At 34.7% G+C, this 27649-nt stretch overlaps 1 protein-coding gene across 2 annotated transcripts in view; it reads right to left on the reverse strand.

Moving 5' to 3' along the window:
* Positions 1-27649, reverse strand: part of TDRD9 (tudor domain containing 9) — a 185183-nt gene that overhangs the window by 105531 nt on the left and 52003 nt on the right. For both annotated transcript variants that reach the window (XM_031953152.1, XM_031953151.1), the window contains 5 exons: positions 25003-25100; positions 23689-23910; positions 23087-23209; positions 3032-3112; positions 215-379 (listed from right to left, as the gene is read on the reverse strand). In XM_031953152.1, coding sequence (XP_031809012.1) covers positions 215-379; positions 3032-3112; positions 23087-23209; positions 23689-23910; positions 25003-25100 — 689 coding nt within the window. The remainder of the gene's footprint in view (positions 1-214; positions 380-3031; positions 3113-23086; positions 23210-23688; positions 23911-25002; positions 25101-27649) is intronic.

Raw genomic sequence — 27649 nt, forward strand, 5'->3', positions numbered from 1 at the left:
GTAATGGATTTGGTAAGCATGTTAATATATAAGCAGATTATGTGATCACATATATAATGGCTGCTACTCTATAGTTTTTTTTTTTTTAAACAATGAATCAGTCTTCCTCACTAAGTGATTGCCCCTGTAAGTTTGCTATTGTATCCTAGTCCTAACATGAATGTTACAATATTAGTCTAATTATAAATAATAAAAACTGTATTTTCCAACATACCCTGATATGATTAACATGTACCAAATCATTAAGGTAATATTCTTCAATTGTGTGAGGCTTGCCTTCCACTTCAAACACATAAGCAGGATTCATTTTGTTCTGAACTGGAACAGCAAAATAGTCAGCAAATTCTCTACAATTGATGGTAGCTGACATCAGGATTACCTATTTTAAAAAGATACAGTAAAAATAAATCATTAAAATTAATCAAAACATTTTTTTACTTCTTGACCTTTTAATATTTCAGAACACATCACAAGAAAAACTTGTTTTACTATTCAAAGTATTTTGTTATAAATTTATTACCTTTTGCCATTTACCTCTGGTATGTTACCAAGCCAAAAATAAATTAATCTATTTCCATTAAATCTGAAATATGTACCATTTGGACTAAGTAGTAATTTTCATGGTCTTTAATCACAAAACACTTTCAGAAAAACAATCCAAAAATGCAACAAATTTTTCCCAATAATTAAGCTCAATGTTTTGGGTCATGACTAGAAATAAGGCGTCATATTTAAAGTTTTTTCTGCTGAAATTGACATTTCTCTTCTGTGCTAAGACTAATGGAAAATTCAATGCCACTACATCAAGATATGAAATGCCAATTACACATTTCAACTATATTTTTAAAATAGTCTCAAATACTTTACAAAGTTTAAAAGAATTAAAATGCTTATAGAGTATTCTCAAGAAGATGATCAAAAAGTGAATAAAAGCCTTTTAGTATTTAGTATAGTTGTACTTTAGTACCACCTTTGAGTTAAAAGTGTAAAAGAATAGTGGCTAAATAGACAACATCTATAAAATCATATTTTAAAATTCCAATTCCTTTTATATATAATCCAAGTATTTCATAATATAATAAAAGATAATAAACTAGTTCTTTTGTGTGGAAGACAAGGGTCAAGCTGACTATACATTATGGCTCTGGTGTTCAGTAGAATTGTAGTTAAGGTCACTCTAAGCCTTTGTTTTCTTCTCTATCAAATAAGAGAGATGATGTCATGAGACAGTTAAAATAAGCTTCATTGATTTGGATCCCACTATTTCAAAATTTGTGACCATTGTAACAGAGTTTCCTTATTTTATGGGAGCAAATATCAGCTGCAAAATGTATGAACATTTCAAGGGATAAATTTTATGTTATTTAACAGAATAATTTTCTTTCTTTTTTTTTTATTATAGCCTTTTATTTACAAGTTATATGCATGGGTGATTTTACAGCATTGACAATTGCCAAATCTTTTGTTCCAATTTTTCCCCTCCTTCCCCCCCATCCCCTCCCCCAGATGGCAGGTTGACCAATACATAACAGAATAATTTTCAAACATTTCTAAAACATTTAGACTCATGAGTCTACAGTGATCTGTCAATTATCAATTATTCCAAAACACTTTTCCCTAAAGCAGGGGTCCTCAAACTACGGCCCTCGGGCCAGATGCAGCAGCTGAGGATGGTTATCCCCCTCTCACCCAGGGCTATGAAGTTTCTTTATTTAAAGGCCCACAAAACAAAGTTTTTGTTTTTACTATAGTCCGGCCCTCCAACAGTCTGAGGGACAGTGAAGTGGCCCCCTATTTAAAAAGTTTGAGGACCCCTGCCCTAAAGATTTCTACAAGTTTCTAATACAGCAGGTTCTCCCTAAATACTTTTAAGTATTAAATCTCCATATCTTTGGAAGTGTTCTATATACTTACAAGTAAATGAGTTAGATTAAATTAGGTCACTAAATATTTAACTTAACTCTAATCAAATAAGAAATATTTTTAAAGCACTTAGCACAGTGTCTGACATACAATATGTCCTTTAAAAATGCTTGTTCCCTTCCCCCTCTTCACAATAGCTAGTCCAAATATGTGAACTAGAAATCATATTAAAAATATCCCTATTATAAACATTTGCTATATGTTTAAGCATCTGCAATGGACAAGGCACAGAGAGTACAAACACAACATGGTAATTTGCACGCAGCCTTCAGGTAATGTAAATTTCTACTGGGGGGGAAAAAACAACATGAAAATAATAGATAAGTAAATATTAGGACCATTTGAGGAACAAGACAAACATGAATTGGGAAAGTATAGGAGGTAGCACCTGAGATATCTTCAAAGAAACCAAAGGCAGAAGTGAAAAGGGAATATATTGCAGGCTTGGGGAGGGGGAAGAGAGAGAAAGGGAGACAGTTTGTACAAAGATATCAAGATGCAACAAGGACTCAGTTGAACAGCTAGGACTCTATCAATTTGATTAGAGAACCATGTCCATGAAATAAATTCTATAAAATAAATCTAATAGGTTGGGATGGAATGGAATATGAAATCTCTTCAATCATAACACATTTACAGTTATTTCATTTAAATTATACTTTGTTGTCATTTAATGCTTTATTTATTTATTTTTTTATTTAATAGCCTTAAAATATAAATTAGATACACAATAATTATACATGTCATTTAATGCTTAATGTTAATCTTTAAATCTATTCCTGTGCCTTTAAATTAAACATTCAGTCCAGCAAAGACAAGTATCTAATATTAAGTATTTCATTATAGTCAACTATCATTAGATTTTTCTACAGCCTGAAGCAAATTTTGGGCATTAATGCAATTTTATTTTAAAAGTACTCAAAACACATTACCATAGTCATAGGAAAATAGCCTCTAGCTTTTCTTCTTACAAGAACTAAGATATTCTACATATTATTGAGTTTGATAAGTCTCCATTTTCAATTTAAATTCAGGTAAAATAAAAAGGGAAAGTCAATGACAAAATCTGATCTTGAATACTTTTATTATTCAGAGAAGTCATACTTACCTTCACAAAACGTGAATTTGTCCTTAAAAGTTTGCGGACAACCAACAAGAGAAAATCCATTTCCTCTGTACGTTCATGTACCTATGAAAAAAAATATGATGATAGTATTAGACACATCAGCTATGACAACTGCTAGGAGGAGAATAAAAGGCAGTAGCTGTCTTTCATTTTAGAATATTGATTTGATTCAAATCTCTATATCTGTGCCACATTTCACGTATCAAGTATCCCTTATCAGACCTGCTAGCTAACAGGTTGTAATCGATAGTAAGCCATGGGTCTAATAGGATAGGGGTGCCAGGATTGATATAAGACACTGCCTGTAAAATATCTCTGCCTTCATCCAATGCCAATCACAGTCTGAACACTTTCTTTAAACAGGTAGAAGCTGTGACAGTGTCAGTCTAAATTCAGAGTATGAGAAAGATATTTCCTTCTTCCATTATCACACTCTAGACCAATATAAGGTCATAAGGGATGATGTTATCACGTTAACAAGGTTCTTTACCAGGTATGCTAAATCAAATGACAGTCAGGCTTGCAAAAGTAAGGCATGGTACTGTGGGAGGAGTACTACTTCTGGTGTCAAAAGACTAGAGGTCACTTCTAGTACATTCCTACACCACACTTTTCAACACTTGGTGTTTGTGTGACCAGGACAAGTCACTTAACCTTCTTGGGTCTATTTCCTTCTTTGTAAAAGTGAAGGAATTAGACAAAAAAGCCACTGTTATGTCCACCAGCTAAGGAATATTAGCATTCCATGGAACCATCTGGCCTTGAAAGATCAAGATCAGAACTAGCAGCTGTTTCCTCCCAAAAATTCATACAAAACTAGTATCAACCAAACAAGTGTTTAGACATGAAAGAAAAATTTAAAAACCTAACGTCTTAGAGAAAATGAAAATGTTGGAAAAGTCTAGGGGAGGGTGTAAGTAGAGAATGAAAAGACACATTCAAAGCTGTGATAGTTTTGTGAGAGCTAATTATAAACAATATGAACAATTTAGACAATTATCTCACAATGAAGTAAATGATACTCTAAAGCAACAGCTCAGAACTTTTTGACCTCAGAATCCTTTTATACTCTTGAAAATTAATGTGTATGGGGGCAGCTAGGTGGTACAGTGGATAGAGGCCTTGTCCTGGAATCTGGAGGACCCGAGTTCAAATCAGGCCTCAGATACATAGCACTTGGCATTTACTAGCTATGTGATACTACTGGGCAAGTCACTTCACCCTGTCTGCCTCACAACCAAAAAAAAAGAGTATCCCAAAGAGTTTTTGATTACTTTTGATTATTTTGATTTACTGGACATTGAATTATGTCACCATATTGGACATTAAATTTAATGTTTTTTAATTCATTCATTTATTCTGAAAGAAAAACAAGTTCTCTACACATTAACATAAATAATGTTTTTAAGAAAATATACTATTTTCCAAGACAAAATTTGGTAGTAAGAATAGTTTTTTTAAACATATTTTTGCAAAGCTCCTTAATGTCTGGTTTAGCAAGAAAATAAGTGGATTCTCATATCCTCTCCTACATACAATGTATAGTGATATATTATTTGATTTGATTTGCATCCATCCCTATTAAAAACACGAGAAAGCATAGGAATAAAGGGAATTTTCCTTAAAATATAATAAGCAGCATCTATCTAAAACCATCAGCAATCATTATTTGTATTGGAGCGAAGCTGGATGTATTTCCAAAAACATCAGGAGTGAAATAAGGACACCCATTATCATCATTATTATTCAATACTATAACAGAAATGTTAGCTTTAGCAATAAGAAAAAAAATTAAAGGAATTAAAATAGGCAATGAGGAAATAAAAACCATCCCTCTTTGCAGATGATATGATATACTTAGAGAATCCTAGAAAATAATCTAAAAATCTAATTGAAACAACATAAAGCTTTTAGCAAAGTTGCAGGATATAAAAATAAATTCACAAAGATCATCAGCATTTTTATGTTACTGACAAAATGCATCAGCAAGAGATAGAGAAATTCCATTTAAAATAATATAGACAAAAAAGAAACCCTTGTTTACCTGTCATGAGCCAGGAACTTTATCAACACAATTATAAAACACTTCTTACACAAATAAAATCAGATCTAAACAATTGGAAAAATACCACTTGTTCATGAGAAGGCTGAGCTAATATCATAAAAATGACAATTCTAACCAAACTGGTCTACTTGTTCAGTGCCATACCAATCAAACTGCCAAATAATTATTTTAGAGCTAGAAAAAAATAACAAGAAGATTCAGTTGAAAAACAAAAGGGCAAGAATATCAAGGGAATTTATGAGAAAAAAAATACAAAGAATGGTGGTCTAGCAGTACCAGACTTCAAAAATCTATTATAAAACAAGTTATCAAAATCATTTGTAACTGGCTAAGAAATAGAGAGGTGGATCAGTGGAACAGATTAAATACACATGACATAATAATCAATTACAGTAGTAATCTAGTATTTGATAAATCCCCAAACTCCAGCTTTTGGGATAATAACTCAAACTCACTATTTCAAAAAAACTGCTGGGAAAACTGGAAAATAATTTATCAGAAACTTGGCATAGACCTACATCTCACACCCCATACCAAAATAAGGTCAAAATGGATACATGATCTGGGTATAAAGAGTGATACCTAAGCTACATAGGAGAATAAGGGATGGTTTACCTATCAGATCTTTGGAGAAGGGAAGAATATATGACCAAAGAAGAACTAGAGAACATTATGAAATGCATTAAATTAAATTGCATTAATTACATTAAATTTAAAAAAGTTTTGCACAAACAAAACCAATACAAACAAAATTTTAAAAATGAAGTACAAAGCCGGGGGAAAAAATTTATAACCAGCATTTTTGATAAAGGCCTCATTTCTAATATATATAATTGTGTCAAATTTATAAGAATACAAGGATTCCCCAACTGATAAATGTCAATTTTCATATAATGAAATTAAAGCATAGTCATATAAAAAAAGCTCTAAATCACTATTCATTACAGAAATGCAAATTAAAACAACTCTGAAGTTGCAAGGGTATGGGAGTCTGCTAAGAAAGAGTACCAAGGCTACCTTGATCTTTGATGAACAGTTGCAAAAACACCCTTGTTGAGCAAGAAGCACTGATTTGTGATCGTGGGAACAAGTGTAAGCCAAAGGTCACAGCCAGTGGTTACATGAACAGGGATGCTGAACAGGGCTTCTCACCTGTGAACTAGCTGCTCAATTGCTGGATCAGTTCTCTTCCCATTGGTACATACCACACATTCGCAATGCCCACAAGCTGCTTCTCTGAATGGCAATTGCGGATTATCTACTATCCACATGCTGATCACACTTGCAAAAATGAATATCAACAAGGCTGTATGGCATAATAAACTGGAGCTCTTTTCATACCCTAAGAGTTTCCTGCCTCATTCATTTCGCCTCTGAGATCAAAAGGCTCATATGCCATGAGCTCTTAAAAGACAGCCACAACAACTGACACTGGGAACAGGGGCAGGAATCTGGACTAGTGCCAGAGCGACCACTTCACAGTCAAGAACTGCTATGTGATCAAGACAACCTCTACAAGGACTCCAGAGGGAGAGCCCGCCAAACTTCACTATTTCTGGACCAGGCAAAGTGCGGCGGAGAGTGATTAAGTAACCTAATGGGGCTGAAAATAGGTACTCTACTCCCTTCAGACAGGGAAGCATATGTCAGGACTACATATAAATGTATAAAAGAGCAGGGGTGCACAGTTCAATTAGGAGACATTAGGAAATTCCTGGACATTGCTTACAAAGTTTACATGATTACCTGAGGAAGGCTGTTATAATTGTGATAGATGGATTGTTTTTGGTGAACAGCTCACCACCTTTGATAAACAATGCCCAGGAAAAATACAAAATAATCTCATTAAACAAAGTCTGAAATCAGAACCAGAAAAGGAGGTCAGGAAACTTACAGTTGGAGCACAGACAGGTTCACCTCTTTGCAGTAGATGTCCCTCTCCTGAGCCTGAGGAGGATGATAATGAATGGCCTCCCCCACTACCACCACCACCTTCGGCCCCACCTTACTGTTGTGTCTATCCAGACCTACAGCCTTTTAAAGACTCTCCTAATGTAAAAAATGAAATAAGAACTGAGGAAAAGCAGAATCAGAAACATAAACAAAGACTACAGCGACACTTAGCGGACAAAAACTAAAAGGTAATCAATTATATTTACTTGCTCTTCAAAAAGTTTTGCAGCTGGCTAGAGATCAAGGAAAAGACATGGAGGGGTAGGAAGAATTATATCCTATTATAGAGGAAGATGGCCCTTTTTAACTCAGGAAGAGAAGACTCAGACATGAACCACTTCCCTTTAAAGTTCTATCCCAGCTTAAGGATTCGGTTCATATGTTACAACTTGAAACAATGTCATGAGCAATTTTGTACCCCAATGATTAGAAAGCACTTGCATGGGCAGCATTGACTCCAGGCCAGGCAGTGTTCTGGATGACAGAATTTTTAGAATAGACTCAGTTGATTGCCATTCAAATTGCTCCAGGAGCAAACAGGAAGTTATATTTTGAGCAACTTAGTGGCACTGGGACACCAAAACCAACCTGGGGAATGACAGCTCAAGAAGGGACAGATATAAATCAGGAACGGAGGAACAAGTATGCAGCTTTAGACACCAAGGGACAATCACAGTAATAAAACTCAGAAGCAATGATTATTATCACCTACCCCCTCATGCTATTTGTGAAGTACTCATTCAACAGTATCAGAGGAAAACAACTAAAACTGCTTGTTATAAATCCTTCACTACCCCAGTATTCATTAGCTATCCAAGTCATACAAATATATGAAGAAGTGCTTGTAACTCTGTTTAACACTGTAACTATGATTAACACTGACAATATTGAAGCATATCTTAACAAAGGACAATGTATAGCTCAAGGAATAGTCATTCCACCTGAATTTACAGTTAAAATAGAATATAATAATTGTGAATTATACAAATACAGAGGCCACTGAACAAACATATTTTACAAAGGCTATCACACTCACTCGGCCAATACTAACCCTTACTTTGAATAACCAATAGTTTGAAGGATTATAGACGAAGTTAATAGGTCTGCGGTGGCTGCTTCTCAATGGCCCTCTTGGCAGAAGAAGCAGGAGGTAATAAGGAGGCTTTGATGTCCACTGAACCAGTAAACTGGCAAAAAGATGAAAAGACAGGAACCATTTTTCCTTTAATAATAGATGGCTTACATATTAACTTATGGGGTAGGGATATATTACACCAATTAGGGATGAAAATTTTAGGAAGGGTCATTGCTATTGTGGCTTTCACCGATCCAAAAATGACTTGGACTATCAACACACAAGTATGGGTGGGGCAATGGACCCTCGGTCCAAAGAGAAAACAGCCACTCTACATCAATTACTACGAGAACAATTAGAATTAGGACATATTGAGGAAACAAATAGCCCATGGAACTCCTTGTATTTGTTATAAAGAAAAAAATCTGGTAAATGGAGAATGTTAACAGATTTGAGACAAGTAAACTCATTTTTGAAAGACATGGGTTCTTTATAGGCAGGTTTGCCATCCCCTAACATGATCCCCAAGGAATGGCCCTTATGGATAACAAATATTAAGGATTGCTTTTAGTCTATCCCTCTTCACATGGAGGAAAAAACAAAAAGAGGGAGATGAAGGTAGAAACATAGAGAATCACTCAAAAATAACACCCCATTTTAAGAAGGCCCCCCAAGAACAAGACCATGATAATGAAAAAGGGTCCTGAAGGATGGGAGGGACCTTATAGGGCTCTACGTGAAGGCCAGGATGCAGGAGAAAATCTTCAACAGTGAATTCCCACCAGACATCTCAAAGTTGTCCATAGAAGTGAAGAGGAAAACAAGAGGCGACCATCCAACATGAGAAGACATGCCCCCAAGACCACTAGTGTGTGTGTGTGTGTGTGTATATATATATATATATATATATATATATATATATATATATATACATACATACATACATACAGAGAGAGAGAGAGAGAGAGAGAGAGAGAGAGAGAGAAAGCATCTTGCTAGTGGTATATATATATATATATATATATATATATATATATATATATAGTTTGTGTTACACACAATCAGGACTGGTGGGCTGGACCCACCATGTCCTAGGATTGTTTCATGGAATGGGGTATTATGTAACACACAAGCTGGGTATGCAGGGGACATCTTGTCACAGTAACACCCTCATCCATGCGGGAGGGTTGCAGCAGTATGTCTACATAATGGATCATCAGATTGGCCCCACACAAACCTCCATGGGACACATTTTTGTCATTCAAAAATTGGGTTGGCAGTTTGGCACATGGAAAAACATCTTAGGACCTGTTTTTTTTGGGCAAATGGTATGAGAACTGAAAACCAGTTCCATACTAAAGCCTGTCTGGGAAGGAAATATGCATTTATCTCGGGAGACTCTAACTGTTACCAAAGAAACATTAGAATTTTATAATGTTGCCTGTTGGGATTGTATACTGAAATTGAAAATCAGATTGTATTTATGGTCACTAGAACTCATTTATCAATGTCTTCCTGTCAAAAGTGAGAAACGGACCTTAATCCCATTAGAAAAAAAAAAGTATTATTGGAAATAGGGGCAGAAATAGAGTTATTGAAACACCTGGCTCAATTATAATGTGAATCCAGATAAAACTGCTGAAAAAAATCTAATATTGATTTGATAATACCTCTTTCATGGTGGTTAAAATTAGAATCATGGATTGCCCTGTGTGTTATGTTGTTACTGCTTTGTTGTTGCCCTGTAATATTAGGATGCTTTTATAGACCTTTCTCCACCATCCTTTCAGAGGTTACAACTCAAGAAAAAAAAGATAAAAAGGGAGAATTGCAAGGGTATAGGACCCTGCTGAGAGGGAGTACCGAGGCCACCTCGACCTTTGATGAACAATAAGTTTTTCTGCCACATTGTGGAAACACCCTTGTTGAGCAAGAAGCATTGATTTGGGATTGTGGGAACGAGTGTAAGCCAAAGGTCACAGTCAGTGACCAGTAAACAGTGATGCCTGGACAGGCCCTCTCACCTGTGAGCGAGCTGCTGGATTGCTGGATTGGCCCACCTCCCATTGGTAAGATACCATGTGAACACAGTGCCCACAAGCTGCTTCTCTGAATGGTGACTGGGGATTGCCTACTGTTCATGCACTGATCACACTTACAAAAATGTATATCAACAAGGTTATACAGCATAATAAACTGGAATTCTTTTCACACCCAATCAGTCTCCTGCCTCATTCATCTCGCCTTTGAGATCAAAGGGCTCATATGCTATGGGCTCTTAAACCTCTCAACACAAGGTACCACCTCACACATCTCAGATTGGCTAAAATGACTGGAAAAGATAATGCGGAATGTTGGAGGGGATGTGGGAAAACTGGAACACTAATGCATTGTTGGTGGAGTTATGAATTGATCCAACCATTCTGGAGAACGATTTGGAACTATGTCCAAAGATCTATAAAACTGTACATACCCTTTGATCCAGCAGTGCATCCAGAAACAGAACTACGGAGATTGAATCAACACGTGCTATGTTCACTTTTTTTTTTCTCTCGTGGTTTTCCCTTTTGTTCTGATTTTTCTTTCCCAATATGATTCATAAAGAAATATGTATTAAAAAGTTAACATACATGCATAACCAGAAAAAATAAAACAATTAAATGCCAGAAATATAGTAAGCAAACAATAAATATATATATTTTCTGAATGAAAAAAAAATCATTCCATTTAGCAATCTAAAAAGCAAGAGAGGGGGAATAAGTTTTTGGCAAAGTAAAGAGGAGAAAGCCAAAATAGAAATGATGTGTTGTGTAGATAAAAAGTTTAAAAACAAAGGAAACTGATTGTTCAGATGGATAAAAACAAGGTCTTTAACAAGGGTCAAGGCAATAATAACAAGTAGTGGTTAGAAAATGATGAAGAGAAAGAAATCAACAGAACTTAGAAGCTAAATGGCAGAGAGAGAGAGAGAGAGAGAGAGAGAGAGAGAGAGAGAGAGAGAGAGAGAGAGAAGGAAGGCAAGGAAGTAATGATAAACTAAAATTTAAATATCAGTGACATGAGAATGGGAAAGAAAGATAGTGGAACTGGTAAAATTGATGTAGACAGAAAGGAGAATGGATTGAGAGGGTAAATTATCATTGTAGTTTAAAATATATATGAAAATGGTGGGACATCTGGACAGATCTGCAGTAACAATAACTACCTCCCCCCTTTTATGAAATACAACAGCACCAACTATGTGTAAGATATTGTGCCAGAAGCTGACAAAAACAAAATTAACCCCTGCAAGACTTCAAAATAGGCCTCAACCTCCAAAATAAGATCAAGAATAGGGGTTTAGATTTTCCAATTATTCATATCTTAAGAGATTAAAAAATGAGCAGGATAAGGATCTAGTAAAATAAAAATCAAAACAATAAGAGTCAGAAAGATTAACAGAGAATAAAATCTAAAAATTTAAGTGATAAGAGAGTATCCAGAAGAAAGAAGTATTCTACTGTGTTAAATGCTATAGGAAATGCTTCCTAAAAGGAAGACAAAAAACTGGCCACTAAAAAATCACTAGTAGGTCAATGTATATGAAACTTTTTAAAAACAAAATTGCAAATTATTAATAACTATAGGAAAGAATCCTCCAAATCACTAAGAGCAAGAGATAAACAAAAGAAAATAATTCTGAGGTTCTATCTCATGACCATAAATTTGAAGACAACAAAAAATGAAAATAGTCAATGTAAAAGAGAGTATAGATATAGAAAGATGGACAAACTAATATATTGTTGGCAGAGTTGTAAGTGACTGGAATCAATCTGAAAAGTAATCTGAATTATGCCAATAAAGCAATTAAAATGTTGATATCCCTTTACTTAAAAAGATTAAATTAGATTTTAATTAGATTAAAAAGAAAGTCTCCATATATGCCAATATTTATAGCAGTTAATTTTTATGATAGCAAAGAAGTGAAAACAAAGTACTTATCCATCAATTGGAGAACAGCTTAATAATCATGGTACATTAAACAATTGTGAAATATTCCTGGGCTGTGATAAATGAATAATAAGATAACTATAGAGAAATAAAGACAAGTGAATTAGTGCAAAGTACACCAAGTAAATAAAGCAATATATACAATAACTATAACATTATAAATGGATAGACCCACCACCACAAATCAACTGTACAATGGTTAAACATGAATGACAGCTTTTTTCAGCCACACAATAATCCAAGACAAGTACAAAGGGCTAAGGAGAGAAAATGCTATCTACATCCAGATAAAGAACTAATGGACTCTGAAAATTTCTTTTGATCTGTTTCTTCTTTCACAACTATGACTAATATGGAACCATGTTTTATATAATTGCACATATATAACCTATATAAAATTGTCTAACCACTTTAGGAAGAGGGACAGAGAAAGGAAGGAAAAAATTTGGAACTCAAGTCTTATAAAAATGAATGTTAAAAATTATCTTGACACATAATTGGGAAAAAATAAAATACTATTAAAGAATTAAAAGAAAAAGGAGGGAAAAAACATCACCAGTAAATCTTGAGAGAGGAATTAAGAGTAGTAGTGAAGAAAGCTCAATTGTCAGATTAGAGAGAGTACTGATGAGAAAGTAAAGGCATCAAATAGAGAACAAAAAGCCCAAGAAGCATGGCTGTGAAAGACGCTAGGGACATGACAGAAGTAGAAGGATTGGTCAAGAGGTAGACTTGAAAACTAATTATAATCCCAGACAATAGGAAGGAAACAGCAATATATGCTGAGCAAGGATACATGTTTAGCCTCAAAATAAAGTATGGACATATTTTTTTTCTCTTAGATATGAAGGAAGTATGAGAAATAGGGATATTAGTGGTTCTGGGTTACCATGTGGGGTTGACAGAGACAGCCTGAAGTATTGACAAAATTACTTCCTCAGGCAAGCAAGGAAGGACACTGATGGGGATCAACTTTAACCTTATAGTCTCTCCCTCTGTGGAGGTTGTGGGTAGCCCCATCTTGTTGATCCAGCCAAAAATCCAAATTATATCAAAGCCCTGAAGTTAAATTTCTTCTATAAATCTGTCCATGGCTCACGCCATCTTTGCTGAATCCCTTTACTAAAATCATAGCACTCTGCCTCCTGGTGTCTTTCCCCTCCCTACTCCCTCTTGACTCCTAAACTTTTTTAGACTACTAAATTCCTCCATGGATTTAATCTTCCAGCTAAGGGGCATACTCCAACGTAATAGGATAACACCCTTCTCTTGGTTAACTGTGAATTCCACTAGGGAACTTGTCTTTTCCACTGTTGTTATATGCTCCTCCAATTCTACTTCATTTTTACCTTTCCTGGTGCCTACTGTAGCTTTTCATTTTATCTGTAACCTCTTCTCCTAAATAAACCTACCTTTTGCCACTGACTAGAGAATGACCACTGTGAATTCTTCATATGACTAAACCCCAACATTTGGTACTAAACCTCAAACACATTATTTGGTGCCTGGATATCAATCCAAAATTGCCTACATCAACTATACCATTTGGTGCACCAAACTGTCTGGCCTTCTTTTTGCCAAAAAGTAAGAAATGTGCATCCTAATAATTTCTTCCTACTGGTCAATAAAGTGGGGAATAATAGGAGTCCAGCAATATCTCAGGGTACACTCGTTATCACTTTGCTCACTGGATGGTGGTAAGGGGCCTAAAGTAGGGGGACACCCCAAATAGATCACTTTCTTTTATGAAGATGACTGTGTATAAAACACGTATCCCCACTTCTCTCCAGCATACTGGGTGAGTGTGCAGGGGAAGCTTGAGAGTAGTATTTTGGTTTTATAGGGGTGTTTACACTCCCAACATTGCAAAGGGGAACTAATATAATATCTGGCCATTCAGAATTTAAAAGCATGTTTTCTGTTTTATGTCTCTGGGTCTATCTAACCTCTCTGAGTCTATGACAGTCTCCCTTTCTCTTTGTGCTTTAAACTAATTTGCATTTTCTCAAAAGGTAAGCTTTCAAGACTACCACCTTGAAAAGAGTGACAAGTCCTTCTTTAGTTTCTCTTCCTTGAAGAGACTTGTGGAATAGCCACACGCTGTGTCCACTTACAAGATGTATGTCCAGCTTCTCAGATTAAAAGTAGGCTCCCCAATACTCTCCTCATGCCCTGGCATGAGCCTCAGTTTCTCTCTTGATGGAGGTCTCGTGTATCCCCTACCCCCAGAGTCCTAAAGTCCTCCCTCATGGGACTCCAGATATGTAGAACGGTATGGTCTTTTCAGTTATCCTTAAATAGAAGATACTAGCAGTTTTCATCCACTCTCTCCAGACAAGAGACTGCCTCCAGAGGCTTAGGGAAATCCATTCGGCTTTTTAAGAGCTTTACCACTTTCCTCCAACTGAATGGACAGGAAAATAGAGATACAGGACATCCTCATGGTTTGGGGTGAGAATATATGCCATTCACATGGTTCAGGGGAGAGGGGGAAGACTGAAGTCACTATCCTTTTGCCCCCAAGCACCATATGGAAAAAACCCAGGCCTGGGTGGTCTCCATTTCAGGCCTCAATTTACTGTCCCTTAAAACTTATTGGGCTCTAAGAGAATAAATTTGAATGTTGAAAAGTTTCAAAGTGGAGGAATACACATTTGAAAAACTACGATTCAAAAAGTTTCTCCCAACAGATGCATCTTTAAATTTGTATGTGTGTTTAAATTGGAAATCTGATGAAATAATCATTATTAATGGGTGTATCCTTGTTTATTCTGGGCATAAGGTTTTATAGATATGTGCATAAATCCTTGATATTTAAATATTACTACTAGAAATTTAAATTTGATTTAATTTTAAGCAAAAACAAAGCATTAAAACAAAATTCTTACTCAAAGAGGTCACATGTCTTTATCGCTTCTAACTGGAGGAAATATATTTATATTAATAGAAAATACTAAGTTGCTTTCTAAATTGTATTATTATGCAATTTGTAAAACTATATGTGGGATGTATTTTAAAATTGTCAGACCAACGTCCTGAATTTTAGAATTGTCTTATTTCTCCCTTTACTTTAAAAAAAAAAAAAAAAGAAAAGAAAAGAAAAAAAAGAAAATTAAGCACTTCTGAGATCTGAACATCAGCTGAATTATCTCAGTAAATACTAACTGATGAGTTAATAGGTCCTTTCTGAAATTATAGTATTAGGATTAATTATTCTCTTGAGTTATCCGAAATTGATGATTTTAACTTAAAACTGGTGTAAATACTGTGTATAGAAAGGAAGAATACAGTGAAAACTTTATCTAGATTAATTTTATTTTTGGATCAGTAAGCCCTTTCCTCTTCTCCCACCTTCCACACTGCTGGCTGGGAGAAGTGAAAGAAAAAACCCAAACAGAATCTTTCTTGCTAGCAAGGTCATCTGCCCTAGGAAATGAACTTGATATGGAATATGAAAATTCCCACACAGAAAGAAAATACAGGTGACAATTTGGCTATCACTTCTGGAAATTCTTGATGAGGATTTTTGGAATTATTGAAATTGAGGGTTGAAACTGTCTACTAGTTATTTGCATAATTTCATGGTTTTATTTTAAATCCGTTAGCCTTGGAATAGGAGAACTTAATTCCCCCTTCCCCCCTTACTGGGTATGGCAGGAAAGTGACTGCTCCTTAACCCTGGCATGAGCCCTTCCTCTCTGGGCCCCTGCCAGTTAAGTGAAATTTCATTTTTAAATTGCTTTCATAAAGGGATAATTCTCATCTCAAGTCTGGTTATTTATTTCATTTGTTTTGTTTTGCTGAGGCAATTAGGGTTAAGTGACTAACCTAGGATCACCCAGTTAGGAAGTGCTAAGTGTCTGAGACCAGATTTGAACTCAGGTCCTCTTGATTTCAGCTGCCTCCTAGCTGCACCCTGGTTATTTATTTTAAAGGAAAATAATTTATGCTAAGCATCTATATCTTTCGTCCTATGCTGGAAAAATGAAATCCCTCTTTTCAAGTTTACCTATATGTGAAAAGAAAGCATGGCATGTTAGGGATCTTGGCCCTAACTCCCAAGTTGAACAGGACTTATGTGACCAGCACTGCCTGTCCACTTGAATGGCGAAGAGTGTGAGTAATGAGGGATGAGAGCCAGGGTGGTGTGAGACTCCATTTATTTCAAAGACTGCAGGTGCTTTTATCATCTTGGTGCTTTGTTTCTAGTTATTATTTCATATGTAATCACGTCCTAGCCTATAATAGACACATGATTCTCTAGAGGAAGCTATACATAGATATGATGTGTGCATTCCTTTCTTAATAAAGGATATTTAAGGTCCTCCCCTCTAACTCTGGCACACCTCTTCTGGGAACTGCCACTTTGCTCCTTAGGGTGGGACCCCCTTCCTCCCAGCACCATATTGTTCACCTTTACAAAGCTACCCTCAGATTACCTGACCCGTGCACTATGCGATGTCCAAGGCTGGCAGGGGGTTGGGCAGGCCCTCTTACAATGGCATTAGAATGTCTGCCACCATATCAGCCCTGAGATAGTTTAATTAAGATAAGCACAATGATTTGTAAGCCTTTTTTTAAGTTTGAAGCTGACATAAACTGGGATCTTTTGGGGGGCCAGATATAAACTGTATCTCCTTCCAGAGCTCCCAGATCCTGGGAAAAGCCTGCAAACCCCCAGTTAATTGGTTTCATTCAATCAGAGATCTTGGTTAATCACCCTCTACTGAATCGCTACAAACAACTTCCAGTAGCTCAAACTCCCAAGATAAATAATCTCTTTTCAATTAGAGATATAGGCCAGGGGTATTGTCAACATGGACTCAAACTCCCAGTTAAGTAATCTCATTCAATTTTAAATTGAATTGAAGCCCCAGACAGCTAATAAGAGACAACTCTGAACCCAGACTCTTTGCAGAAGCCCTAATGCTTGTCAAGGAAGCTGTCTTCTTAGCAAGCTGTCCTGCCTGGACTTTTGCCCATTGATGAGATAGTCTCTTCTCAGTGTTAACCTTTACTATCTTCCTGACAGGACCCCCCTAAAAAGTCTATCTTCTTAGCAAGTTGGCTTCTCAGTGTCAGTAAATTCCTTTTTGCCACACAGATTTTGGGTTTTCGAATTCTTTCACATAGGACCTGGGCTTCCAATCAGAGAGGGTTTCCCACTCCAATTTTCACACCTCATCACAACCATTAACTTCATGAAAGCTTCTGGCTTTTTTGGCTAATTTAGAGAAAATTTCTTGGAATTATTTTGATCCATTTATATGGATGAGGAACAAATCAAGATAAACCTACAATCAGAATTACTGACATCCCGGAAGAATTTAGGAAAACAAAGCAGTTTAAACAAGAAAACATTCCAGAATGGACAAAAACAAATAATAGGAAAAAGAGAGAAAAAATTTTCAAAGGACCTCCAGACCTCCTTAAAGATCCCAAAATTTAGCTCTTCCCAAATATACTTAAATGCCAACAGCTTATAAGCAGTCAAAAATTAAGAAAAACAAATAATATACAAAGAAATATCAATGCAATTCACGAAACATCATAGAAATAAGGAAGAAAAAATACATATGTATGAGCCATGAACACAAAATTATCTACTAGGAAATCTTAGGGTAGTATATGTAGTATATGATGTAGTATATGAAGACAAAAATGGACAATTTAAAAAATATTTTAACTTTTCAAATTTACAGAGCCAATTTTCTAACCTTGGAACTGGCAAGAATACAAGCCACACAAAAAAGCAGGGTTTTAAACCATTCAGATTTTTAAAAATCAAAACAAAATAGTTGTTAAGAATATAAGAAAACTGTTAGGGAACAATACTTTTTAAAATAAATTCTGCAAAAAAGTATTACAAAGAAAAGAATATAGGGCCAATGAATCCAAAAATTAAACTATCTTTAAAAAAAAAGACAAATGCAAGTTAAAGAATCCAATATTGCTACTAGCACAGAATAAGCAAATTTGACTGGCAGCTTTTTTTTTTTAATTCAGGAGTTGGAAGGGACCTCAGAGGCTATCTAATATATATTTTAAAAAATACACAATAGGAAATAACTACTATAACATATCCAACAAGTAGACTTTTTCTCTAAATTTTAAATGGAAAAAGAATCACTCTAAATCTCAAGACATTTCATTATATTATGAACAGCTCTCTAATCTTGGAAGCTGAAATTCTTTACAATTTCTACCCACTCTTCCTGGTAATGTGAACTCTAGAGTTCATCCTGTTCCCATTGTCAACATTTTTCACACAAAAGGAGGCCAAATTCCCAGGACTATCTTGTTAAGAATATCTAAGACATACTCAACCATCTTATCAAGTTTGTTCTAGAGACTATTACAGTTTATTGCTAAAAATCATTTTTGATTTTGTCTCATGAACCTTTTCATGTTAATAAAGGGCTCTTGTGACTATAACATCTAACGTCAATTCTTCACATTCCAAACTGCTCTCCCACAACACAACCTGCTATTTCTTTACTGGCACTCCTTTCTTAGACCAAAGAAGATAAATCTAATTGCTACTTTATATAACAATCCTTTAATATTTGAAGACAATCATTACCTTCCCCTGGAATCTTACATTCAATTCTTTCAGTCAAGTTTCATGTCAAAGTCCTTCAGTATCCTGATTCCCTTCCTCTAGACCACATAGAGTATAAATGTCCTCCTTAAAATGTGCCTCCTTTTTTTGTTTTTGTTTTTTTCTCATTTTGTTATCTTTTCCAATCTAATAAGTAAAAAACCTTTGCTTTAATTTATGTTCCATTTATTAGAGAATCCTTTTATATGGTTGCTAACTCAGGTCAGTCTCCAACCCCTCCCTCACAAGTTGTGGTCATGATGGGGTCCCAATATATCCCTAGGCTTGCCTACTCTCCCCAACTGTAAGGAAACCCAATGAGGAATCGTGTGATGACCGTGTATTTTAAAATCAGACGGAGTCAGGAATTCAGGTTAGAGGAAAATCTTCAATCTTTATTCTCAGTAGAGATGAAGAAAAATTGGAGGTAGAAGGGAATCAGCAATAGCAATGTGTGCAGCTGACTCAAGAAGCTAGCCAGACCAGAAGCCACGAGACCAGCAGCCACCAGAACAGAACCCAGCCAGAACTCTCTCTCTTTCCCTTCCTGCCCCTCTGCCTCCACCCAACAAAATCGTCATTTCCTATACAACATATCAGGACTTGCACAGAGAGTGGGTGGGGGCCATTCTTTCTCCAAGCATATGTATTACTAGAGTATAGTCAAATTACTATTTAGCCTCACATGCTTGGGACCTCAGTGCATCAACTCAAGCCTCAGCCCATTACAGAATCTCAGGGGGTCTTGGGCATATCTTTGTATAAATTTGTTTGCTGAGAACACTGGAACATGCTCACAGTAACAGAATCTCAGTAAGCACACAAGAAAGGTCAGCCACCCTTCCAGTGCCTTAGTATCCTTTATTGCAGGCCTGTGTTTACTCTCCCAGAAACCTGACCAGTCCTTAGCATACTGCCTTTTTTGTTCTCAATCTATATATAAAAAACCCCTTAGTGGAAAGTGAGAATTCATCTAGGAAGTATTAGAAAGCTCACTGAGCAATGGCTCCCACTTGAGACTCTGAAAAGCTGTAACCATGAATCCTTCTAGACAAGGAATTCAAATGGTAGTGGTGGTGGTGGTTATCATGTATGTTGTATGTTGTTTGTTAATTTTGTCTTTATGGCAGCCATTGTGTTTGTTAATTGTGTATTACTTTTGTGCTATGAAATTCCTCTTCCCTTAAGTCTTATTTAAATCAAGGTTCTGAGCAATAATAAACTTGTGTCCAATCTCTTTAAGATTATATCTGGTTAAGTGAGAATTCCGAACCTAGATTAATCTTAGACCAACAATGGTAAAAATACTTGTGAAAGAGTGTGCCCCATGTTTATGGGGAGAATGATCTGTAGCAAATATTTTTACTATGTTATTTCAGTTAAAGTTTTTGCTTTTTAATTAGTTCTTCTGGTAGACTACAGAAAAAATTAAACCACTCAATGGGAGCTTATAAGCTATTATTTTTAATATACATGAACACAAAAACCATGCAAAATAATTATTTATATTGGCCAGTTTCGGGGAGGTGATCTAGCTAAACACATCTGATAGACATTTGACAGTCTTTTGTTCCTGGTTTTTTTTTTTTTTTAAATAATAGTTCCTCACTGCAATCTATCCATATTTAGCCAAGAAGTTTTCATTGCCCTCTGAGGAATGATGTTCAATTTTAATCTTCAAAAACTGCAAAATTCCATTGTTCAAAGTCACATTACAACATAAATTAAAACCACAAAAATCAACTGAATGCTTATATGACACTTAAAATTATATCAAAGTGGAATTAGGAGAAGGTTTTTGTATATTTGGAGACTTGAAAATTATAGATATAAATATGGATAACATATTAACATAGATAAATCTGTGAAAGGTTAATAGGTTGAAAAGAGCATATATACTAATAACTTCATATAAAAAAGAAAATAAAGCCACAGAAAATTTCAACTGCACTCCTAAGAGGAGAAAGCAAATGCATTATCTTTTACAATTTATTTGGTATTAATTTTTACTGTTCAATACAAAACATTATGAATTTATGATGATTCTTATTCTTCATTTGGCATATTTATTTGATCATTTTAGACAGTTAAATTTATAATTAGGTTATAGTTTTTAAAAAATGGAAAAGTTAGGCCATACTTCTAACTGTGAGCATGGAAGGTACAATAAAGGTCTTGAAGGGGGGAAAAAAAAACCCTCGAACATTTGGGAAATAAAACAGGTAATACATAAGAACAAAAAAATCACTAGCAACAGATTAAGATGGTATTCCAGAATATTACTAAGGATAAAATCAGCTCAATTTTGTGACTTCATCCATCAATGCTAAAAGTGGAAAAACCTGACAGAGACTGTTAGTCTGTCAAATATTTTAGCCCTAATGAGAATTATTTGGTTGGTTAAATCATCTAACTGGCAGAGCATGAAATTCAACAAGAATTTTATTAAGGTAGGCCAAGGTATATGAAGTCAAGGGTAGGTATGAAGGCAAGAGAAATAAATGTGTAAGAAAATAAACTATCAAAGGAATCAGTGGTCACTGACAAAAACAAAGTTCCAATTCAGTGCCAAAGAATAGAAAAAGTAGAAGATAAAGATGACTGATTAAAAAATATAAAGACTGAAAAGATTATGGAATCCAATCCTCTTTTTATCTTATAAATTGAAGAATAAGTAATTTGAACAAGGTCACTCAGAGTACTTATACAACAAAACAAAAATGTGAATTGAAATTCTCCAATTCCAAATCAAATTTTCTTTCTACTCCATTGTCTGGACATATATTCCCAATTTCTTATTTGTCTGAGTACAAATCCTCATTAGACTAGACTGTTAAATTTTTTCAAGGCTAAATAGACATTTATTCATCTCTCTTGTACCTTCAGAACCTCACAGAGTTCTGACAACTTCTTTCTTTTACAGATCTGTGATATCAATGCTTCTGCTACCAATGCAGGTCAGTGATTTCACTGCAATTTAGAGTCTTGAGTGCCTGGGATACTGACAACTTAAATGATTAGCCTGCATCACATAGCCAGGACATACATCAGAGGTGGGACTTTAAGCACTGCACACCAAGCAATCTTAATCTGGTATCCATAAACTTTAAAAAAATATTTTAATAAATTATTTTAATTGCCTTCCTGTTAATTTTGTGTATATATGTAATTATATGTTTAACATGTATTTTAATTTATGAATTTAAAAACATCATTCTGAGAAGAGGTCCAGAGGTTTCATCAATTTACTATAATGTCCATTACAAAAAAAAGGCTAAGAACTTTTACACTACATCAAAACTGCCTTTTATTCCTATTCACAGTTTCACATACTTCTGCCAAATCTGCATGTTTCAAATGCATTAGAAAGACTTCAGCACTTGGTCCTTCATAAATCCAAATTCCCAAAGTATATCAAATCCCAATGAAATAAAGAAATTGTTTGTGATGTTAATTAAGTATTCCTTTACCTCTTTTATAAATTCAGTTTTTCATATATCTAATTTTCTTAGAATGGGGCATACTTAATTCAAGTTTCAAATTTGTTCCTAAATTTCACAAAAATTAAGGACAACTCTTCTAAGAGTCAGACACAAATACATACACACATAGGTGTACATATATACAAATATATGCATACTATATACATGCATAAATATATACATACATGCATGTCTGTGTAAATATACCTATCTGCGTATATAAAAAGCCTGAGTGTAAAAGTCACTTTTTCTTAAAAAAAAAAAAAAAGTCATTAAGACCTCAATGATTCCTTTACTTCAAAGAAAATAAAACCATTGATTTACATTTTCCAATTTTATCATGGCTCATGTGGTATCCACTGATTTACCTGGTGGCAAGTGCCAGAAGGAGCTAATTTATCAAGGGTCCCAGGATCAAAGAGAGAGAGAAAAGAAAAGTCATGTGCTGAGTCATACAGTGCCAACATTTTCATCTTGATGATCAGCAAAAAAAAAAAAAAAAAAAAAATCTAACTTATCAACTCAATGGTTGAATAGAATTGGATTAAAAAAAATGCAATTAGAAGTCCTTCTAAATTCTATATATTCTTTATCTAAAAACTAAAACTAGCACTTCAAACAATAGATCTGACCAAAGCCCTCAAGCCCTTATATCCATGTATAAATGTACCTTAGAAATAAGAGAAAAAAAACAAATTTTAAAGTTTTGAAAAGTGTCATGTAGTCAAAATGTTTTATATGAAATTCAGTTATTTCATTTACATTCAATCTGTACTTGCACTGTATAGCAATTTGCAATTTTACAAAATGCTTTTGTGTATGTCAATTTGATCCTTTACAATAAAATAAAAACACATTTTTTCAAACTTACTTCATCAATGAAGACATGAGTAAATTCTGCCAAACTTTTGGCACCAACTATTTTCTGAAGCAGCACACCAGTGGTCATGTAAATTAACTTTGTGTCTTTGGTAGCTATTTTTTCTAGTCCAACCTAAGAGGGGAAGAGAAAGAAAGAAATAGGAAGTTGATATATTTAAATAGCTCACATGCCAATTACTAAAAACTATTACCACTTCCATTTTTGAGTAAAGTAACTGTGTGTGTTTTTTATCATCCAGTATAAAATTCAGTGACAGATTAAAATAAAATTACAGTTCTTAATTCCTCTCTTTGGAGCCTGGTTTACCTAATAATAAAGGTACTATCCTTCCTACACACAATATGTCTTATTTTGTTGGGGAAATTTTTGTTTTGTTTTGTTTAAGTCTGGCAATACTGAACATTCAATCACCCATTTATCTGGAGAAAAATAAAAAACACTGATTAAAATTTAATTTTTAAAAAAATCTAACACATAAACATCTGGTAGAATTTGAAGGTTTGCAAAATTTGTGTTATACAATTTATATGATATAGGCTAATGAATTAAAGCAGAAATAAAAATTTGCTTCCTTTCTATAACAAGCTTACCTGATATCCTACCAAACCACCCAAGGTCCAAGATCTCTCTTTACTAATCCATCTTGCAATGCTACTGGCTCCTATTTTCCGTGGCTGAGTAACCACAATGTTGCAGTATGTAGAACGGCGAATATAATAATCTAAGACATACTGAGGAAGCTGGGTGCTTTTTCCACTACCAGTTGCACCATGAATAATTACAACTGAATTGCTTTCTATCAAGGAAATAACCTGAAATTAGAGAGGGCAAAAAAATCAGTGTTCTCTTCGATGAACAAAAATTGAACAGAAATGGAAACTATTATGCATAAAATAATAATGCATGCCTATAATAACGTAAGACAAGGTTAGAACGAACCTTAAAGATGATTTAATCAAGGTGCTCTTAAACTTTTGTCATAAGCTCCTTTGAGGATCTAGTAAAGCTTAACCCCCTTCTACAAATAATATTTTTAAATATATAAAATAAAACATATAGGACTACAAGGGAAACTAATTACATTTCAACACAATCATCCAAATATTGAAAATCAATACAAGCTCAAATCAAATAAAAATTGAGTTTTAATTTTTCAGTTTTCTATTATTTACACTACAACTTCTCTCCACTGGTAAATCAATATACTTAAAATTTTAAATGTTTAATGGAATGTGATTCGTTAGAACCAAAAATAATCTATTAATAGTTTGCCACTTTTAATAAAATTATCTAACATAGGCAAATATCTTTGCATTATTACATAATTGTTTTATAAGATTATATCAGAGAGATATTTTAACCAAGAATCTCCACTTTTTATAGACTTTTAGTCAAAAGATTTTGAAAAGAATTCATCAGAGATGAAAAGCCTCTGATAGAGAGAAACAGAAATAATAGAAGTGAAAATTTATAAAAAGTCAATGAATAAAATAAATTTATATATAACTTAAGTCCAGAGATTTTATCTTTTAAGTATCTGCATCCCGTGACACACCATGCCTTTAAAGATGGTAGCGGATGTTTAGTAAATATATGGTGAATAAAGACATGATACCTTTATTTAGAAAAAGACAAAATTGAGAAGTAGCATAGTATTGGCTCAATCCATATTATTGGATTTAGGAGTTAAAAAGGGCTGGGTTAGAATTCTGCCTCAGATATTTATTTACTATCTATATGAGCTGAGGCCAGTCAGTTAACCTCTCTGGGCCACTAGTTACCGGCAAAATGAGGCGGGGATGAACTCCATAACCTCTAAGGCCTTTCCTTGCTCTACATCTACATATATTTGTGATTGTTTCTTCATTTACAGAGTTACATTTATGTTAAAATAAACTGTTTACCTCTTCCTTACACCGATTTATAGGCAAATCAGGATATTTGTAATTTGTTTCTGGGATAGATGGCACACTGTTTGATTTACATAAAGGCTTCTTTGGACCTGGGAGTAGGGAGGAAAAAAACAGCAATGAAAATTTTTAAAATGATTACATTATAAATGTTTGCATTATATATGAATACACTTCTCCCTCTCCATGCTAATTAACACCTTTTCAAGACAGAAGACAACTTAAAAAATAAAAAATTCTGTACTATCTTATTTACAATTTAAACAAAATGGCTTTAAAAGTTAAACACATTTACTACTGGGATTATATCCCAAAGAGATCTTAAAGAAGGGAAAGGGACCTGTATGTGCACGAATGTTTGTGGCAGCCCTTTTTGTAGTGGCTAGAAACTGGAAACTGAATGGATGTCCATCAGTTGGAGAATGGCTGAATAAATTGTGGTATATGAAAATTATGGAATATTACTGTTCTGTAAGAAATGACCAACAGGATGATTTCAGAAAGGCCTGGAGAGACTTACACGAACTGATGCTGAGTGAAATGAGCAGGACCAGGAGATCATTATATACTTCAACAACAATACTAGATGATGACCAGTTCTGATGGATCAGGCCATCCTCAGCAACGAGATCAACCAAATCATTTCTAATGGAGCAGTAATGAACTGAACTAGCTATACCCAGAAAAAGAACTCTGGGAGATGACTAAAAACCATTACATTGAATTCCCAATCCCTATATTTATGCACACCTGCTTTTTTGATTTCCTTCACAAGCTAATTGTACAATAATTCAGAGTCTGATTCTTTTTGTACAGCAAAATAATGTTTTGGTCGGGTATACTTATTGTGTATCTAAGTTATATTTTAATATATTTAACATCTACTGGTCATCCTGCCATTTAGGGGAGGGGGTGGGGGGGGGGTAAGAGGTGAAAAATTGGAACAAGAGGTTTGGCAATTGTTAATGCTGTAAAGTTACCCATGTATATATCCTGTAAATAAAAGGCTATTAAATAAAAAAAAAAATAATAAAAGTTAAACACATTACTTTAGTGGAATCTTTCAGACTATGTTTAGCAACCCAGTGTAAAAGAGAATTTATCAATTGGCACAAATCAAAAAAACTATTACGTGTGTGTGTGTGTGTGTGTGTGTGTGTGTGTGTGTATGTGTGTGTGTATATCTTCTTTATACAAGTTTAAACTGAAAGATAATTCAAGTGTTAACTATTCTTTCCCTGCTTCAAGAATCAGTCCAAAAGCATTTAATTGCTTGCTGAGTGCCAGATATTATGCTAAGCTTAGAAATATAAAGCATCCACCCCCTGTTTTCAAGAAATTCAGAGTCTAGTGAAGATAAAAACATGCTAACAGCTATATACTACCACAACATAGACAACAAACAACAGAGATAATCGCAAGGGGAAGACACTATCATTAAGGAGGATTTAGGAAAGGATCTTGTAAAAGGTGTGATTTTAATTGGTTCCCTGTTCAATCATATGGCCTTGATTTCTAGTTCTGTCATTCTTCCAGATGGCCCCTAGTTTACATAGATCCATTTTAAAAATACGATCCCCAAACATTATGACCAGGACAGACTGACAGTATCATTTCATTTCATTTCTTGACACAATGGATAGAACATGAGGCAAGCCTCGTGAGTCAGGAAGTCTCCTCTTTCTGAATTCAAATCTGGCCTCAGACACTTCCTAGATGTGTGACCCTGGGCAAGTCACTTAACCCTGTTTGCTTCCATTTCCTCATCTATAAAATTGAAATGAAAAAAGAAATGGCAAACTATTCCAATATACTTCCCAAGAAAACCCCAAAAGGGGTCACAAAGTCAGACGTAACTGAAATAACAATTATTATTACTACTACTACTACTACTACTACTACTACAAGTAAGGGAAGTCAGGGAATCCAGGAAGTAGCAATGAAAGAGAGCATTTAGCAGACGGAGCACAGCCAGTGATTATGTCCAGAATCAAGGAGGCCACTGTCACTAGATCATAAACAGAAAAGAATAAGGGCTTTAAAAACCAGAGAGAGGATTTTTATATATTTGATCATGAAGGTAAAAGGTAATAGGGTACCACTAGAGCTTATTTAATAGGGAAGGTGACATAGTCATATCTATGTCTTAGGAAAATCATTTCATTAGGGTTTTTTTCCTTTAAAATTTTGTTGTTTTTTTACATTCTTTTCTTTTAAAAAAATTTTTTTTGAATTTCAAATTCACTCCCTTCCCCCTTTAAACCTCCCCCACTCCTTAGAAAGTAAAGCAATATATCAATAACACATATGAAGTCATAAAACATTATTTCCATATCAGCTATTTTGAAGGTGGGAAAGGAAAGAAGGGAGAGAAGAAGAAAGGGAACTAGAAAGGAAGGAAAGGAGGAGAGAAAGAGAAAGGAGGGAAGGGAGAGGAAAAAAATTATGTTTCAAAATGTACCCAGAGTTCATCAGTTCTCTCTCTGGAGGGGATGGAATTTTTCATTATGAAACCTTTAGGATTGTCTTAGAACACTGTACTGATTGGAATAATTAAGTCTTTCATGAATTATATAATGTTGTTATTACTGTGTACCATATTTTCCTACTTTGTTCTGCATAAATTCACTGTTTTTTTCTG

The sequence above is a fragment of the Sarcophilus harrisii genome, chromosome 2 (assembly GCF_902635505.1).
Source record: "Sarcophilus harrisii chromosome 2, mSarHar1.11, whole genome shotgun sequence".
In the NCBI taxonomy this organism is placed as follows: domain Eukaryota; kingdom Metazoa; phylum Chordata; class Mammalia; order Dasyuromorphia; family Dasyuridae; genus Sarcophilus; species Sarcophilus harrisii.